Genomic DNA, 16643 nt, shown 5'->3' with positions numbered 1-16643 from the left:
TATACTTTGTTCCTATGTAAATAGCATCTAACATTCAATATTACTCTCCTACAACGGCAAAATGAATTGCTTCTGGAGCATAACATTAGTATAAAGATTAACACGCTTATAAATAGCCAGCAATCCGAATGAAACAATAGAGAAAAAAACCCAAATAAGGATTGTGATATGCGTTCTTTGCACGTATTCATATTCTGCAGAATCAATCGATTTTATTTCGTAACTATTTCGATACAAATGAATAGCTATGTTGATATTATCCTTGAAACATGCTAAATGTCAACGATTAGCACCCTGTTGATCTAACTTGGAGAATTAAATTGCAAATATACCGTAATAGGCAGGTGATTTGGCGGCTTCACCATTTTCGTTGGCGAGTTTTCTACTCATTACGATATAACACGATAGGCAGGGGTGGATAAGCACTACGCAAACTAAGCGACCACATTGTGCCCCGGAAAGGAGAACCCACCCCCCGCACTCTAGTAAATTTGCTTATCAATCCTTCTCTAGCTTAGAATTTCTCATACACCTTCTCAGATAGGCCTACATTCTTGTGTCCGCGTAGGGCTTCCGCTCGTGCTAATCCGCCACTGGCGATAGGTACGACTAAACCAAATGTGTAGCAAAAAAATGCTCAAACTATAATAGATTATGACATTGTCAAGGCCTTTACTATTCAAATAGTAATGATAGGGAAGAACGAGGACATGAATAAAAAAAATGCAAGGAATGTATTCTGCCACTATTTTTACGGCCTTTCAATATGATACGCAAAATATATTGAAAAGAATTCCTGCACAATATTAAAAAAAAAACGGTTTTTTAGCTATGACTGTTACAAACATTCATTGCAGCAACTGTACGTAATTTGCTGGAAATAAGCCATACTTATTATTGCACCATCCTCGCCACCAACCTTCATCAATCTGAAACGTGAGACAAAGGAAAACTGTATTCAATACATTCGACTTTCATTTAGTTCTATGCCGGGATTTACCATTTCGATGTGCGTTATTTTATCGTCAGGATCAAACGATATTTCATCATCTGCTGCGGCTTGATAATCGTACAAAGCAATGGCCTGAATTCCGGGATTGTCCGGGGAAAGAATAAACTCTTCAACGTCATCCTGTACCGGTACAGTATCCGTCGTTTGTTCTTGATGTGCAGTACTGTCTGTGACTGGTGCTTCATCGGTTTCTTCAACTGCAATCGGCGTTGCGCTGTAGGATGTACGCGCAACTGGCAGCGGTTCCTGCACTGCATGGCCAGCAGATTCTTCCGGTTGGTCCTCTTTTGTTTTGGCTGTTGGCACCGACGTAGAGTCGGACGAAGGAATAACATCCGGTTGTACAAACTTGGGTGGTTCATCCTGCTTAGGGAGCACAATTGGATCCTTCTGAAAAGGTTAGAATATTGATACTTCTCGCATACGAACCGCCGATTTATCTTGGTAGCCTGCATGCCTTTATTAACTTACTCTCGTTTTTTCCTTTGTTATATTCTCCTGCGGATTGTTAAAATTGCTTATTGCACTGCTGACGCCGGCTTCCCTACCCGTGTTTATGGGTCCTTTTCTTTCCGGCTTTTTGGGTTCAGCTGATTCTGCCGAATGATTCTGTCGCGCAAAAACGGCATTAGTTAGTTATTCCAAAATTCGGCAAAAATGTTAGTACTCTGCAATTTACCAAGCGTTTCGCGGCCTCTTCACGATCGCACCGATCCTTTTCTTCGCGCAATCGTTTTTGCTCATCGGCACGCTTCCGAGCCTCTTCCTCAGCGGTAGCAGCGAAATTTTCAAATTTAGCTCGCAAATTTGACGGCTTTGCGGAACCTATGTCTGGTTTTACTTTCGTATAGTTAGTTCCAATTTTATCTTGTTCCTGGAACCCAACAGCAGACTTATCCATTCGATCATTTTGCACTCCAAACTTGCCACCGAAACCCTGTAGAAACAATACAAAACTGCCATTTTAATCTACGCAAATGAGCAATGACTAAGCAAACAAATACAGTAAACATAGGGGCCTTGTGAAAAAAGTATGTGAAAGTGGATTTAATGCCGCCACCCAAAACGCCAAGCCTACCACCGCTCGAAGTGTTATAGCAAAGTGCACGAAGCAACGAAGCAATAGTTTATGCTAGTCGTAGTAGAATTTACTCACAATTTTGTGATCGAGCTGGCTTTCGTGCATTTGTGGCTTCTCTACATGATCCCAACCGAAGGCTGACTTATCCTTTCGATCGGTCTGAACACCAAACTTTCCTCCGAAGCCCTATTGGCCACAACACGATGAAACAAGGAAGCTACCAAAATCAGTAATTGTTTTCTTTTGTGTTTGCATTAACATTCCACAACTTACCACTTTGTGATCGATTTGACTTTCGTGCTTCTGTGGAGCTTCAATATGATCCCACCCAACCGCCGATTTATCTTGACGGTCCTGCTGTACTCCAAACTTCCCTCCGAAGCCGGTCTTGTAATCCTTCTGCGACTCGTGTTTGTCAACCTTCTCAACGTGGTCCCATCCGTGGGCTGACTTATCAACGCGATCTTTCTGCACTCCAAACTTACCGCCGAACCCGGACACGTAATCCTTCTGGGAGGCATGTTTCTCCACTTTCTCGATGTGTTCGTGGCCGACAGCGGATTTGTCCATTCGGTCCTTCTCTACGCCGAACTTTCCACCATACCCGTGCGATGCTTTTGGGCCCTCTTTGCGTTTCTTTTCCGAATCAGCTCGCTCCGTTTCCTCGCGGAGCTGCTGCATATCGATAGCAGCTGCGTTCCGGCCGCTCCCTTCGACTGTTTTAGAGCCCCATCGCTGCTCTTGTTCGCTAACATCGTTCACAAAATCGGGATCTGTCTCCCAGTCGTCATCTTCGCCCTGGTTCACTCCGGTTGTATCAATGTCGCGCCCTGCTGTTGATTTCCACATTGTGAAATATTACCACCAAGCACACTTGTTGTCCGAAACTGTAATATTTGCCACTCTAATATTGAATCCAAACCTGTAAATGCACCGAAGCAGGGCGGGGTGATACATTCATCGTAACGGTGTTATCTTTGCGATGATGCTGACTCACCAATGATTGATATGTATGTCGCTTCAAGTAAGTGTTAGTGTCACAATCTTGTCTGTTGGCAAATGGATTTAACTGAATATCGTACTTATAGCAACATTTCTAATTTCCTATAGATAAAACCGCTGAAAACTGTGATAGTTTGCCACACAACAAGGAAGATATTCGATCCGGGATGTTTGACACTTGCTGTGCATAAAAAAAAGTGGAAAGTCTATTTTGACAGCAGACATCACGCTCACTTGACTAGCGTTGATGGCAATGAATGTACGCGATCAAAACTTTAAATATGTAATTTAAGGCTTTTTGAATTCTTTATTTATGAAGGAGGATTTCACCTTATTTTTGCACTTTATAAATTAGATACACTCGTTCGATGAAGGCCTATATAGTCGCGAACATCATCCTGCATTAGCACAGCAATAGCAGTTAATACAACACACCAACTCGGGTGCGATCATGTGCAACTTGTTCGCTGAATAGAGCAGAATCATTCTGCAATCATTCTGTGCGTAAATTGCAATGTTCAGAAAAATATTTATTTTTTCATCTACTTTACCGTTGCACTAAGCCTCCATTTTCGGTACATTGTGTTGCATGAGTAAATTAAATTAGCCAGTATTATTTGTTTAATGGTTTAAGCCTTTTATTAACATTTTTAAATTTTACACGCGTTGCAAAGTTCACACATTCAATCAATATTACTCATCTCCTGCCATCTTATGTACAAAATCCCATTTAATGTTAATCCTTTCTCTTAAGGTTATCGCGAAGAAAAATTATTCAGTTTTTACCATTTTCGACGGACCAGGTTGAGCATCTATGTAGCTCATGTGACTGGCTACATTACGATTGAATGCGGCCACATTTCCCGAATCCAACGTTTCCCTAGTTTCCACAATCGCGCCCTTTAATGCGGTGATACTGAGCTCATCTTTATCGTTTTTACTGACATTCGATGCGAGATACATGATGGTGGTAAGCTGTTTAATTAGATTGGCAATATGCTCGTTCTTAACGTGTCCCTTGTTATTCTTCTCAAATATCTGGGCCGCCTTTTCACGAGATTGCTCGCGATAATGGCTCGGTGTGATCATTGCAAGCATTTCCGGGTCGTGCGTTAAGCTGCCTACATACTCGCGGAGCTGGTTCAATTGATCCGCAAGATCACGGTTCAGCTTGTCGATAGCAACTATTAGCATGGCGTAGCGTTTCTTAAACTCCTCTGGCAGAGGGTTATCGTACGATTTGTAGATCTGTGCTTCTGATGTAATGTTCTGCAAACGCAGCAGTTTCATCTGCTTGGCGGATAGCGTCTTTTTGGTGCGTACTATCAGCTCCAGATATTTCACAGGATATCCACCGATGTTATCCTTGGGGAAGAACACTTTCCTATCGCTGGTGCATAGCTTATGTCCTATATCGCTACCCAGCAGCGGGTCTCCTGCAGTGGCTTTCGGTTTCGCCGTTGGCGAAGCAAGATAAAACGAAGCGTTTTGGTAAGCTAAGCGATAGTCCTTTGTGATACTGTTGAGCTTGATTTTGTCTGTGTTTTCCAGTGAAAACACTTCGTAGTCTGGTATGGAGCGCGATCCCAAACCAGACCGATCAAACAAGATCTTGTAGCTTCTGGCCTCCGGTATGTAGGCTTCCACCGTACCATTGTACATCCCATCGTATGGATCACGAAGCTTGGCCGTAACTTTTGTGCCAGTGGGAATTTGCTTTGATATACTGTTAGGCAAACCTTCGATGAATGAAATGTCTCCAAGGCTATTCCCTTGCAGCACTCTTATTTTCTCGCGTTTGCGAGCCAGCTCCAGTCTTTCTTCCATTATGAATGCGGGAGAAAACAGCCGGGGTTTACCGAATGATCCGCGAATTTTACGCCATTCCGCGCGCGTTAGATTGTTCGTTTTCAACTGTGGATAATGCGTACGAACCAGCTGCTCAAAATCACTCGGAGCACTGAAAAGGTTACGATCAATGTCGCTGTAGAAAAACTCGAAGTAGCAGAACCGATGTGCCTTGGGTAGCAGGAGGAAGTTTCGAAACTGGTTACCAAGTTTTTGAAACCAACTTGGATTTTCCAAACCGCTCGTGTTCATTAACTTCATTGAGTTGTGTGCCTTCTCTTCCGGGTCGATCTTCCTCTTTCGGCCGCTCTGCTTCAGATGCGCGTACCGCGAAGAATATTTCTTTTTCAAAGACATTCGCGGAATCACTTTGCGGGGCGGAGTAGATAACTCCCTGCGAGGGGTCTTGCTGCTGATTAGGGTTTTCTTTGCTGATCCTGGTGTTTTCTTGGGAGTTGCCTTGACCGACGGAATTTTATCGTTGATGATGTCGTCGTCAAAAAAGAGGCGATTCTTTTTTCGAATTCGTGCTGGCATTCCTCTTGCATTCAGAACTTGTATGGGCTGGCTGTTCGTTGTTTTGGGAAATTTGGTTCCAACTGGATGCAAGCCCAGTGCGGCAGGCGTGAATGCGGGTGGCGTTGATCCTTCGCTCTCCATCGGAATTGCACGTAATTTAAGCCGATGAGTAAAACAAGTTGGCCAAGAATTTACACAACCTGGCGCGTTTCCTTTAAATGATTGGAAAAGTGTAATTTAACTGTTTTGCTTGCTGGCGTGAGTTTTCGTTACGGCGTTGTTATTCCTACCGCAAATGTCATTCTGCTGTCATCGAAATCGAGTTGTAGCTTGAATCGATTAAAAAATATACAGCACTGTGTACACGTATGCGTAGTGCTAGGGAGATGATTATTATGTATGGTATCAAGCAAACAAAAAAGTAGGCAAAAATTGGGCGTAATTGATTTTAATTCATCATAAATGATTTCTATTTTGATGATCGAATAAAGAAAAAAAATCAACTCTGTGCATCTGTAAAATTACAGCAAATTATAGAATCATCATCAACAGACATTCATCGGCTATTGATGATCGATGTTGCCAAACATTGACATTTGCCGCAAGCACGGATTTTAGCGCTTTTATTTGCGTTCATGTTTACAATCGCTGGAACGATGGAACAAGAGATGATCGACATTGAAAGTTATCGTAAAACGGTGAAAAATTTTATTGATTTGGTAAGCGGTGCCAGAGAGGAGTTGCCACGTCGCAAGCAGCTATAGAATTTTTCATTTCGTTTCCAGCGTCGGTACCAGACAGCACTGTTTTGGGCCGAAAAAGTAACAGTTCTAAGCAATGGCGATCCGCGTGATGTTTACTGGGAGGCGCAGTGTATGTTTCTGCTGCGGGAATTTCACCGGGCAGCGCACACCATTCGAAGCCGATCGCTGGAGAAAACGAACCTGTTGTGTCACTATTTGGCCGCAGAGTGCTTGAATGAGGCGAAGGAATATCAATCAGCACTGGAGATCCTAAATTCGGTGGACTGCGAAACGCTATCGTATGCATTAAGTGGCAAAACTGGTTCACATTCGTCCAGCATGAAGGACGATTCTACAACGGACGAGAGCTACGACGGAAGCATGTATGAGGATCCGTTCAAAAACGATATCATTGCATCGGTGTATTTTTTGAAGGGCAAAATACTGGAGTCGATGGATAATCGCAGCCTGGCAATGGACTGTTATGTTCAAGCGCTACACAAATCGGTTTACTGCTCCGAAGCGCTAGATGCTTTGGTGCAACACGACATGCTGATGGCTTGGGAGGAGAAAGAATTGATGCAACATATTCCAATGGCGCAGCAGTGCACAGAGCCAGAAAGAAAGGTTCTCAAGCGTCTGTACGAGAGTAAGCTGAAGAAATATTACGAATCGATCGCTATGGTAAGTGAATAGAGGATGAAAGTTAACGTCAGTTTTGTAAAATGCTCTTGAGCATGAGAATAATATATTTTTTATTCCCAAACGCTTAGCAAACCAACCTGGATGATCCACCCGTATCTTCGATGAACACTAGTTTATGGCATGAATTAAAGGAGAAGATGAAAAATTGTAAAAACAACGAGACAAGCAAATCATCAGTATCCAAAAGTTTCACTCCAGCTCCCCGCACAAAACAAAAGCAGAGGGAGATAATGTCACCGGCAAACAAAATTCTGGAGGACCTTAAAAACAATCCCTCCTATCTGATTCATACATCGTTGACTAGAGCATCACTGCTTGGTACAAGCCTAACAGGTGGCTCAACAATGCTCAGCGTAGGCGGGGCAAATAATTCTCGGCAGGAGACGCCTTTTAGAATCAATCGTCCCAAGCCAAATCCTGGCGCATCGGTAGTTTCGTACGAACAGTGCATGGAAAAGCTTGAATCAAGCATAGACCTAATGATCGCACGAGCTGAACAGTATTTTTACAGCTGTGACTATCGGCGATGCATCAAAATGTTGGAAGAAATTCTGAAAAACGATCCCTATCACAAACGATCGCTTACGGTGCAGATTGGATGTTTGATGGAGATGAAAGACTTCAATCGGCTTTTCTATGTTGCTCACAAGCTTGTTGATTTTTATCCGGACGATGCCATCTCATGGTATGCCGTGGGGTGCTACTATGATTTGATCGGTAAAAGTGATCCAGCGCGTCGTTATCTTTCCAAAGCAACCTCTCTCGACCGCCTGTACGGTCCGGCTTGGTTGGCATACGGCCATTCGTTCGCAAAGGAAAACGAGCATGATCAGGCAATGGCAGCTTATTTTAAGGCCACGCAACTGATGCGCGGATGCCATCTACCACTGCTGTACATCGGAGTTGAATGTGGGTTGACCAAAAACCATGCAATGGCTGAAAAATTTTTCTACCAAGCTATGTCCATCGCTCCCCTGGACGTGTTCGTTTTGCACGAGCTAGGCGTGATCAAGTACGAGTGTGAGCATTACGAATGTGCAGAGGAAGTTTTCCGCAGCACGTTGGAAATGGTGCGCAATATGGTGAAGCAGAATAATGAACAGTTGACCGCCCGGTGGGAGCCATTGTTGAACAATTTGGGACACTGTTGCCGGAAAAATAAAAAGTACGAGGAAGCTCTGGAGTTCCACCGATGGGCTCTTTCTCTGAAGCCGTTGAATGCTGCCACGTACACAGCTATCGGATTTGTGCAAGCGTTAATGGGTCAATTATACGATGCAGTAGATTCATTCCACAAAAGTTTGTCTCTGAAACGGGATGACGTGTTTACCACAACTGTACTGAAGTACGTTATCGAAGATCTGACAGAGGTGCAATCGCTTCCATTCTATGCTGCGGAGGATGCCGAGGAAGATTGCGGCGATAAGGAAGGAGATCAAGCGGAAAAGTCTAGGGACGAGAGTAAAACTTTAGACAAACTGAATACTTGCAATGCCACCGAAGGTGACAGCGAAGATGTTAGAGATAGTGCTCCACGACCTACCTTGCGCATGCAACTCAATTTTGACGAATGGTACACGAAAACGTCCCCCATGAGCGATACTAGTGCGGATGATATGAGCATTGATATTTAGATTGAAGGCAAACAAGCTTTGGAACGGTTTTGATAAAATAAGCTCTATTTGAATAATAAGGGTATACAAATTTGCAAAATTGGCATCAGCTACTTTACTGTTCAAGTTTCAACTAATACAGCAGAGTGTGCACCTACCTTTAAAACAGTATTAAGTTCTCGATCAACTAATCTCCGAAATTTTACCATCATTGAAACTTTGTGATATTAGTACAATCACAACACATAAAAAACGGCATTTAATTGAATCGATTGAAGGCGAAAATTGCAACATTCGGATTCCAGGTAAGTACTGCAGTAGATACTTTTATCCGTTAAATCAATACAGCGAATAGAAATTGTAAACATTTATTGAGAAGAATTAAAATTTGGACTGATAATACGTGATATCAATGCTATATGCCTTGTTACATTTACATCGAAAGTCCTGCTTCTTCATAGGATTTGAAAATTTTCTCCACCGACCAGATGTAAGCGGCGGTCCGGATGTCCAAACATAGCTGGTGCTGCGAAGCAACGTTCATAATACCTTTTCCAGCTGTTTCTAGCACAAATTGTAGTCCGGAAGTTACCACATCGGCCTCGCTGGCATGCTCAAAGTAATGCTTCAAGTGCTTGCTGGGTGTTACAGTAACACATACTCCGGCACTCCGCAACGATTCTTGTACCGATGCGAGCACCTCCCGCAAATTCTGCGCTTCATGGCGGAAGGATAACTTACCGAATGAGATGTGATTTATGTTTTTCAGATACTCAAAGTATGACGCAGTAACGCCGCCAGCATTGCAGTACAGGTCAGGTATGACGAGAATGCGGCGTTCCTGTAGAATTTTGTCTGCCGCCGGTGTCGTGGGTCCGTTGGCTCCCTCGGCGATGATCTTGGCTTTTATGTTTTTGGCATTCTCCGAAGTGATTGATTTTTCCATGGCGGCCGGTATGAGAATATCGCACTCTTCTAGCAGCAGGTCTCCATTAAATTCGTTTGCCTTGGGATATCCTTTAATTGTTTTCTGCTGTGTTTTGTATCGACTCAGTGCTTTGATATCAATTCCCGACTTGCAGTGAAGCGAAACATCCTTTTCGATGATGCCGACAACTTTGCATCCCGCTCGATGGAAGTGTTCTGCAGCGTATTGGCCAACGTTGCCAAACCCTTGTACGATCACCGTCTTTCCTTCCAATCCGGGCTCGAGACCGATCTCCCGCATCCAGCTTGCCTCACGCGTGAAGCAATTAGTCGCTATGTATACGCCTTTACCGGTGGCTTCTGTACGGCCTCGAATGCCTCCCTGATTCAGTGGCTTGCCGGTAACGACGGCCATCGTGTTGATGTCGCGATGTCCGAACGTTTTCCCGTACTGATCGGCTATCCAGGACATTTCGCGCGAAGTCGTGCCCATATCCGGGGCCGGCACATCGATCCCCGGTCCGATGAAGTTCTTTTTTGCCAGCTCTACTGTGTAGCGCCGGGTGATGCTTTGCAATTCCTTCTCACTATACTTGGCAGGGTCGATTATGATTCCTCCTTTGGCACCCCCGAAAGGTACGTTTACGCAGGCACACTTGAAGGTCATCAGTGCCGAAAGTGCTTCGACCTCGTCCTTGCAAACATCGCTCGAGTAACGAATACCACCTTTCACTGGAAGACGGTGAAGGCAGTGATGGGCCCGAAAAGCCGTAACCATTTCATACCGACCGTCGTCACGCACGAACGGAAACTGAAACTCTAGTGTACTCGAGTTGTTCGAGATGATCTTCAAGATTGCCTGTACCCGATTGGCTCGCTTTTCTGGGGCCATCGAAGGATACTTGCTCATCGATTCTATTAGCTGTGGTTCAAGCACAATGCAGGCCTTGTGAAAGCAATATTCTACCATTTTCGAGAACGGCGGATCTCGTTCATTCGGAATGCATTCGAGATGCTTCGGAATGGTATGAGCTCCGCGGCGGAGGAGCTTGAAAGTATCCACAAAACGTTGCATTTTCGAGAATTGCAGGAAAAGGGTTTGTTGCGAGATAAGCGAGACCAACTTTCAAATCCGTGCGTTTGGAAATGGTAGAAATAACTTTGTCCGTAGAATTAAATCTCAAAGCGTTCTACGATCTTACGCATATGCTAAGAAAAACAGTTTACTCAGAGTACGTGCAGCACAGCACGATACCCATCGGATGTCGAAGCAAACATTGCCGCGTTGAAGATAAAGCATTCCGCTTTTCAGTATGGCAAACGGAGCGCTTGTCCCTGCCTTTTTTGGGCCGATTGAAAATCTTAGTGCCGAAGACCGTATCGAGCAAATCCAGCGTGAGCGGGCCGAGATTGTCCGATGGAAGCATCGGTACCAGAAGATAGATGCTATTAAGCCGGGAGAAACTGCAGAAGCTTTCCAAATACGATGTTTGAACAAAAGGTTGATTCATTTAGAGCGTGAAAAAGCTCAAAAAGAGCTAAAACTTAAAATTTTCAATGCTCCCGTATATCGTCGGGAGGCCGAAAATCTGCGCCGCTACATCCTCCGGATGCTGGACGATGCCGTACGGTACGAAAGACAAATCGAAGCTGCCAAGACTGACACGAATGAGCTGTTGTCGCAGATTAAGCGCGCAAACGCTGAGCTAGAATGCGCCACCAAAGCAGTTCCCTCGGATTACGTTTACCGCGTAGCGCTGGAGAAATCACGCACCGAGCTTGCTGCCTTGGAGAGCCGGCTTGATAATGCGCGCAAGCTGGAAGGCAAACTGCATGCCGAAAATCGGAAGCATCGCAATGAGATCGATAACATGCTCGGCGAGCGCAAGTTGTATAACCAGCAGTGGCAGCAGTATGTGCGAGAGTTGAACCGGAATAGGAAGTTTTTGCTCGACATGATTGAGCGCGCTACGCTGGCGTTTAATCAAGGTGAGGATCTGTGCCATCGGATCGATTCGCTAAAAGTCCAGGAATCCCGAGACAAGCGGGCACGAACGCAGGAGATGATCGAGGTGGAACGGCAGATCGTTGGCACGCGGCATGTTAATGAGTTCTTACGGACGAAGGGCTACAAAAGGGCGATCGCCGAGCTGGACCCAAGTTTGGTTCGGAAGCGCAATCGCTTCAAAATGGCTAACTGGGAAAAGATCGATCGGTTTGGCGCCGTCATTAACAGTACCATGGAATATTTGCAGCTTGACGCCATCCAGGATGTTCTATTTCAAATCGAAAAACAGCAGGACAAGTATACAGCGTTGTTCCGGTATTTGAATGTAACGAATGCAAAGATTGAGGAGGCGAATGGGATCGCCCGAGATCTGGAGAAAGATAGCGAGCGTTTGCAGGAGGGAGAGAAACGCAAAAGGCTTTCCGAAGAGCGGTCAGTGAAGCAAGACTTGCAAGAGTTGCTGGAAGCTAAGCGGCACTCGACGAAGCTGCAGGAGGAGGTTTGTCTGCAGCAGGAAGAACTTGCGGTAAAGCTCGGAGTGATCGAACAGGCGCTGTCGTTGGTAGGGTTTGAGCGAACAAAAATACAGCAGCTAATGGGAGGTTCTACCAGTTCCACTTACGACCGATTGACAAACGAGTGCTTAATGGATGCGCTGTCTGCCATTGAGCGGAAGGTGTTGGCGCTGGTTAAAATGAATGCAACTGGAGCGGCAGTAGAAGAGGACACCCCAATTAGCACCCTGTATGGCAGTCAGCAGTGTGCGGAATGTGCCGAGGGACAAGACGTGAATCAGCACGACGAGCGTATAGTGTTGCCGACGGAACACCAGCAGCTGGCAGAGAATGTGCGAAAACGCGTAACAGCGCCAGAGATGCAGTACCGGTTGCATACACTGAGCCAGTGCAAACTTCCCCGCTCTCGGATGCTGGTTAACAAGCGATATCAGTAGAGTGCAATGGTTTTGAATATTAATGTAATGATTTATTTGCGGGGTTCCCAATTATATGCATTTTTTTAACGTATAACGCATATATATGCTGGAGTTTGTTTGAAGTCTCTGTAGCCGGGTTACAATCTTTCGGCCACTTCATGTTCACTTGTGTCCGTATCATGCGGATAGTAGCCAAACCCAGGCCCATAACCGGCAACGGCAGGATACGGTCCGTAGGGTAACATTGGTCCAAATCCTCCTGCTGGAGGATAGTACGGATTGAACGGGGAAGGCCCCGATGGTGGGAAATACGGCGACCCACCGGCATTGGGACCCGACGGGTTTACCGGCGCGGAAACTCCAGTTGAGGGCAAGATGCCAAATGTAGGAGGACGAAGAACTGTTTGGCCATTTCCTAAGCTTCCCTGGCATTTGTACATCCGGTTCAGTTTTTCCATATCGCTCCACGAAAAACCTTCCCGTTGACCCATCTTAGCACCATTCAACGGTTTCTGGAACGAAAATGGTAGAACAGCGAGTGTGTAACAAATGTGAACAGAGAAAAGCCACACGGCCTAGACTATGGAAACAAGAACGCGTACGAGGTACGTATACTTTTATTCATGTTGATAAAAAAGGTTAAAAAACAATCCGTAGGTAAACGAGGTAGTTCGGTATAAGTGGCTAAATATAGAGTACAGTTGATATGTTGGAAGCACTAAAGTTTCAGCGACGGACAACTTCCCCCGCAATTGCGGTAGTATTGGTATCTTCTTCGCCAAAGATGGATCCAATCAGGTTTACAATGGCACTGGCAACCTGTGCTCCGCCATTTCCGGGACGATTGTTGCCTGCTGGTCGGGAGGGACGCGTCGGTCGGCCAGGACGCTGTGTTTGTGGGCTAGTGCCTGAGCTGGTGGCGGCTGCTGAATTACCCTTGCATCCGTACATGGCATTCAGTTTGGCCAGATCGCTGGAGGAGAACCCTTGTCGCTGGCCCATTTTATTACCACCGGCGCGCTAGAAAGAATTTCCCACGTGGATGAACGGTTGACGGCGAATGGCAAAATGGTGAATAGCGCAATGCTCGTGAGAAAAGCGAATCGTAGACCGTAAGGCTCATGGTAATGATACTAAGCGTTCATAGACAAATGTATGCGAAAAGGCACCAGTAGACTTTATTAGCATCACAAAAAGGCTCTCGCAAAACACCGAAATGGTCATTCGAGTTGGCCGATTCGCAGGAAGAGAGGTCGGATGAAGGTTAGTTCGAAGTGGGTGTGTTGTGGATGTGTGTTCGATGGTCCGTGCCCATTCTGTGCTTTACTTGCACCCGTACATGAGATTAATCTTGGCAAGATCGCTCTTACTGAACCCGATCCGTTGGCCCATGTCACCAGAGAATGGTTTCTGTGTGTGGAAATGGGAAAATGTAGCGTTAAGTTAAATGGGTGTGAGTAGCGATCAGAGCCAAAGGATGTGCTGTTTGAGTTAAGGTTGATTCCGAACTGGGTGACCCGGTGGTGAACCGTGCTTACCTTCGCTTCGATCGTGGGGTTACCGTTGGTTGAGAACGCATTCGACGAGTAGTGCATGATACTGGCGTAATCGTACGCTACGCCGAAGCTGTTGGTGGTACCCTTCTTGGCTTTCTCGAAATTGTTGGACGTTCCAGCCTTGATGTTTTCGTAGCGAATTCGCACCCAATCATCGCGATCCTCGCGGTTCTGCTCGTGCAGAAAGCCAAGCGCATGCATCATCTCGTGTATGGCGGTACCGACGAGTGTGGTGCAGCCGGGAATCTGCAGATTGACCGCCTGTTTGCCACCAATCATTCCCACGCTGGACCAGCACCCACTGCTGGAACTTTCGAAGGAAACATAGTTCTTTTCGCCCATACGCGGCACGAATCGGATGCACGTTTTCGTGTGATACTCGTTGATGGCTTGCTCGATCAGTTGCATACCCTTAGCATCTGTTCAGACATTACAAGACGATCAAAAGGCTTGAGCAGAGGAATACGGCCGCGCACTGTACTCTGCAGCGTTACTTACCAAAGTTTCCCGAAATCACGAACGGTACCACACCATTGGGCCAACGGGTGGCTGTATTTGATAGGCCATTCCGTCCTTCAGGACGATCGATCAGCATGTCACCCTCGACGTAAGATCCCAATTCCTCCACATTGCCGGCATCGGTTTCCGGATTGAAGTTGGCCACCAGTTTGCCCACCTCTTCATCAGGTTCCCCAAACAGATTCGGTCCCAGATGGGTCAGATCGATAAAATCGCTCGAGCCATCGATGCTGTTCTCCTCGGTATCGTACATGATTACGTTTGCTTGAGTGCATCCGATCACGAAACAACCGATCGCCAACACGCGCAGTATCTGTGACACGGACATGGTGGTCGATATTCGTAGTAAGCCACTCGTACACACATACACACGCTCACACAAACTCACACGCACACGCGGATCGCAGGATCGTAGGCGAATATCGCAAGTTCTTGCTTGTTGAGTTACGCGAGGTTTGCCGATCGAGCCGAAGCCTAGCCTAGAACGAGGTGCGAGACGGTAAAGTCGTACACTGATTAACCGCTTTCGCCAATTGTTCCCTATTTATATTGGCTCCCAACACTCTCCTTCAGCTTTTCCCCTTCAACTCCATCGAAGGCCACCCCGGCGGTTCGTTGCCAGCCTTTTCTTCCCTGTGCCATTGCCACCAAACCTCTACCCTGTCTTGTTCTTGGTAGAATCGGTTCCTTTATTATTTTTACAACACGTGCATGATTGTACCTTCAATGAGGGTGGTGTTACCGGCGGGTTCGTGTGTCCGTGGAAGGTGAGTAAGTGAATCAAATTTGCACCCTCCGCATAGGGCTCCGTGGCCCGAAAAAGGGTTCTGGAAAGCGAAGTACCACGCACCGGGGCTGCGGGTGGATTCTTGGCGCATGGTTCACCGGCAGTCGGAGGGAGATAGAGAGAGAGAGAGAGCGGGCGTCCGTTGGTTTTGTTTATATTTTTCTAGCGCCTCGTGAATCGGTTGCACCGTGACCGATAAGGCCAGTCGCGCTTCGGTTGACAATTGTTGGGCGCCAGCAACTAGTGTAAAGGTGTGTGATACTAGTAATGGTTTTATCGAAAAGCACGAAATCTTTTAGGTGCACACTTCGGCTCTTGCTGCATTCGAGGGTCTTGCGATCTTTCACCATACACACACGCTACTGGACAGCATGCATTCGTCATGTCCTTTTGGGCCTTGGGATTTTGGCCGGAAGGGGGTCATTAAGCTCAACCCAATTTCGATGACCTCGATCGGGTATTGGTATCAGGTTTGGGAGGCATGACTGTGAGGCATGCATTTTAACAACCTGGATGATGTTTGATTTGCCGCTTTGCTGACATTTGCTGCAAGTACGAGCTGCGCTTTGAGGCACAAGGTTTCGGAACACAAAATCCTGCCACACGTACGTGTTCTCGCCTATATGGTAAGAATTTTTCCATTGACCTCATTGTTTTACGACGATTGACGATGCAAAACGAGGTCCGGAAGTAAACCAAACGACACACACACGATACTTTTGGGCGGCGAATGCTGTTTTTTGTGCCTTTTGCAGTGGATGGCCAAACAGGAACCCATGGAGTACTGGAGCGCAACAGAACTGGTTTAACGCGCGGATGTATGCTTCTCGCCCAACCTATGCCTGTTTGATAGCCCATTTGATGTGGGAAATGGGTTGAATCATCTAAGTGGAGTTAAATTTGGCAACCGATAATTATACACCAATATAGGGTACTGCTATATACTATAACGGACTGGCAGACGAAGGCGCGAGACCGTGAGCGGTTTCGGATACTCCTGAGGCAGGCCAAGACCGCAAAGCGGTTGTAGCGCCGGAGAAGTAAGTAAGTAATAGGGTACTGCTGCGCCCTTCCTATCTCTCGCTAAACCTACTGCTTGCTGCACCAAATGGTTAACATAAGCTTACCGGATAACTGGCATGTCCATCATTGAAAGTGTGTATACCACTACGATTAGTATACCACTACGAATTACCCCTATCATTTGAAAAAGACAAAATACAAAAGCTGCTCGTCGGCAGTGCAACGGCTGTACCCGGGGCGCGCTGTAACTATTGGCCGGAATAGTGCTGTTGGTGATGTAAATTGAATTAATTAGCAAAATCCATCAACACACTGGCGCAACGCAACGGTGCGTTCCCTTACCTTTGAACTGGTTTATTGAATTAT

The 16643-nt window shown here is 46.1% G+C and overlaps 6 protein-coding genes across 9 annotated transcripts; 2 read left to right on the top strand and 4 right to left on the bottom strand.

Annotated features, from left to right (window-relative positions):
• Window positions 1–192: 192 nt before the first annotated feature.
• On the bottom strand, window positions 193–3294 carry LOC120953285 (src substrate cortactin). 3 transcript variants are annotated; one of them, XM_040373085.2, is made up of 7 exons: window positions 3091–3294; window positions 2367–3015; window positions 2169–2279; window positions 1692–1949; window positions 1484–1621; window positions 1001–1399; window positions 193–929 (listed from the first exon to the last, which is right to left on the bottom strand). In XM_040373085.2, exons 2-7 carry the CDS (start codon window positions 2940–2942, stop codon window positions 849–851), a joined length of 1563 nt encoding a protein of 520 aa, XP_040229019.1. In that variant the 5' UTR covers window positions 2943–3015; window positions 3091–3294; the 3' UTR covers window positions 193–848. The 3 variants fall into 3 exon arrangements, with proteins under 3 accessions (XP_040229019.1, XP_040229018.1, XP_040229020.1); XM_040373084.2 differs by having other exon boundaries at window positions 1001–1402; window positions 3091–3293; XM_040373086.2 differs by lacking the exon at window positions 2169–2279 and having other exon boundaries at window positions 1001–1402.
• Window positions 3295–3708: 414 nt separating this feature from the next.
• Window positions 3709–5776, bottom strand: LOC120953281 (protein lin-9 homolog). Its single transcript, XM_040373081.2, has one exon. The coding sequence runs from the start codon at window positions 5601–5603 to the stop codon at window positions 3867–3869; it is 1737 nt and encodes a 578-aa protein (XP_040229015.2). The 5' UTR covers window positions 5604–5776; the 3' UTR covers window positions 3709–3866.
• A 229-nt stretch (window positions 5777–6005) lies between these two features.
• On the top strand, window positions 6006–8689 carry LOC120953279 (cell division cycle protein 16 homolog). Its single transcript, XM_040373079.2, has 3 exons — window positions 6006–6181; window positions 6248–6889; window positions 6979–8689. Exons 1-3 carry the CDS (start codon window positions 6098–6100, stop codon window positions 8542–8544), a joined length of 2292 nt encoding a protein of 763 aa, XP_040229013.1. The 5' UTR covers window positions 6006–6097; the 3' UTR covers window positions 8545–8689.
• A 186-nt stretch (window positions 8690–8875) lies between these two features.
• On the bottom strand, window positions 8876–10623 carry LOC120953284 (glutamate dehydrogenase, mitochondrial). The gene has a single exon (XM_040373083.2). It carries the CDS (start codon window positions 10523–10525, stop codon window positions 8957–8959), a length of 1569 nt encoding a protein of 522 aa, XP_040229017.1. The 5' UTR covers window positions 10526–10623; the 3' UTR covers window positions 8876–8956.
• A 61-nt stretch (window positions 10624–10684) lies between these two features.
• LOC120953282 (golgin subfamily A member 8A) lies at window positions 10685–12485 on the top strand. Its single transcript, XM_040373082.2, has one exon. It carries the CDS (start codon window positions 10764–10766, stop codon window positions 12408–12410), a length of 1647 nt encoding a protein of 548 aa, XP_040229016.2. The 5' UTR covers window positions 10685–10763; the 3' UTR covers window positions 12411–12485.
• On the bottom strand, window positions 12421–15004 carry LOC120953286 (zinc metalloproteinase nas-4). 2 transcript variants are annotated; one of them, XM_040373088.2, is made up of 3 exons: window positions 14447–15004; window positions 13931–14367; window positions 12421–12904 (listed from the first exon to the last, which is right to left on the bottom strand). In XM_040373088.2, exons 1-3 carry the CDS (start codon window positions 14793–14795, stop codon window positions 12530–12532), a joined length of 1161 nt encoding a protein of 386 aa, XP_040229022.1. In that variant the 5' UTR covers window positions 14796–15004; the 3' UTR covers window positions 12421–12529. The 2 variants fall into 2 exon arrangements, with proteins under 2 accessions (XP_040229022.1, XP_040229023.1); XM_040373089.2 differs by lacking the exon at window positions 12421–12904 and adding an exon at window positions 12992–13412 and having other exon boundaries at window positions 14447–15002.
• Window positions 15005–16643: the final 1639 nt, after the last annotated feature.

Source organism: Anopheles coluzzii, chromosome 2 (assembly GCF_943734685.1).
Source record: "Anopheles coluzzii chromosome 2, AcolN3, whole genome shotgun sequence".
Classification (NCBI taxonomy): domain Eukaryota; kingdom Metazoa; phylum Arthropoda; class Insecta; order Diptera; family Culicidae; genus Anopheles; species Anopheles coluzzii.
The sequence above is the reverse complement of the archived record's forward strand: the minus strand, read 5'-3'. Positions and strand labels throughout refer to the sequence as shown.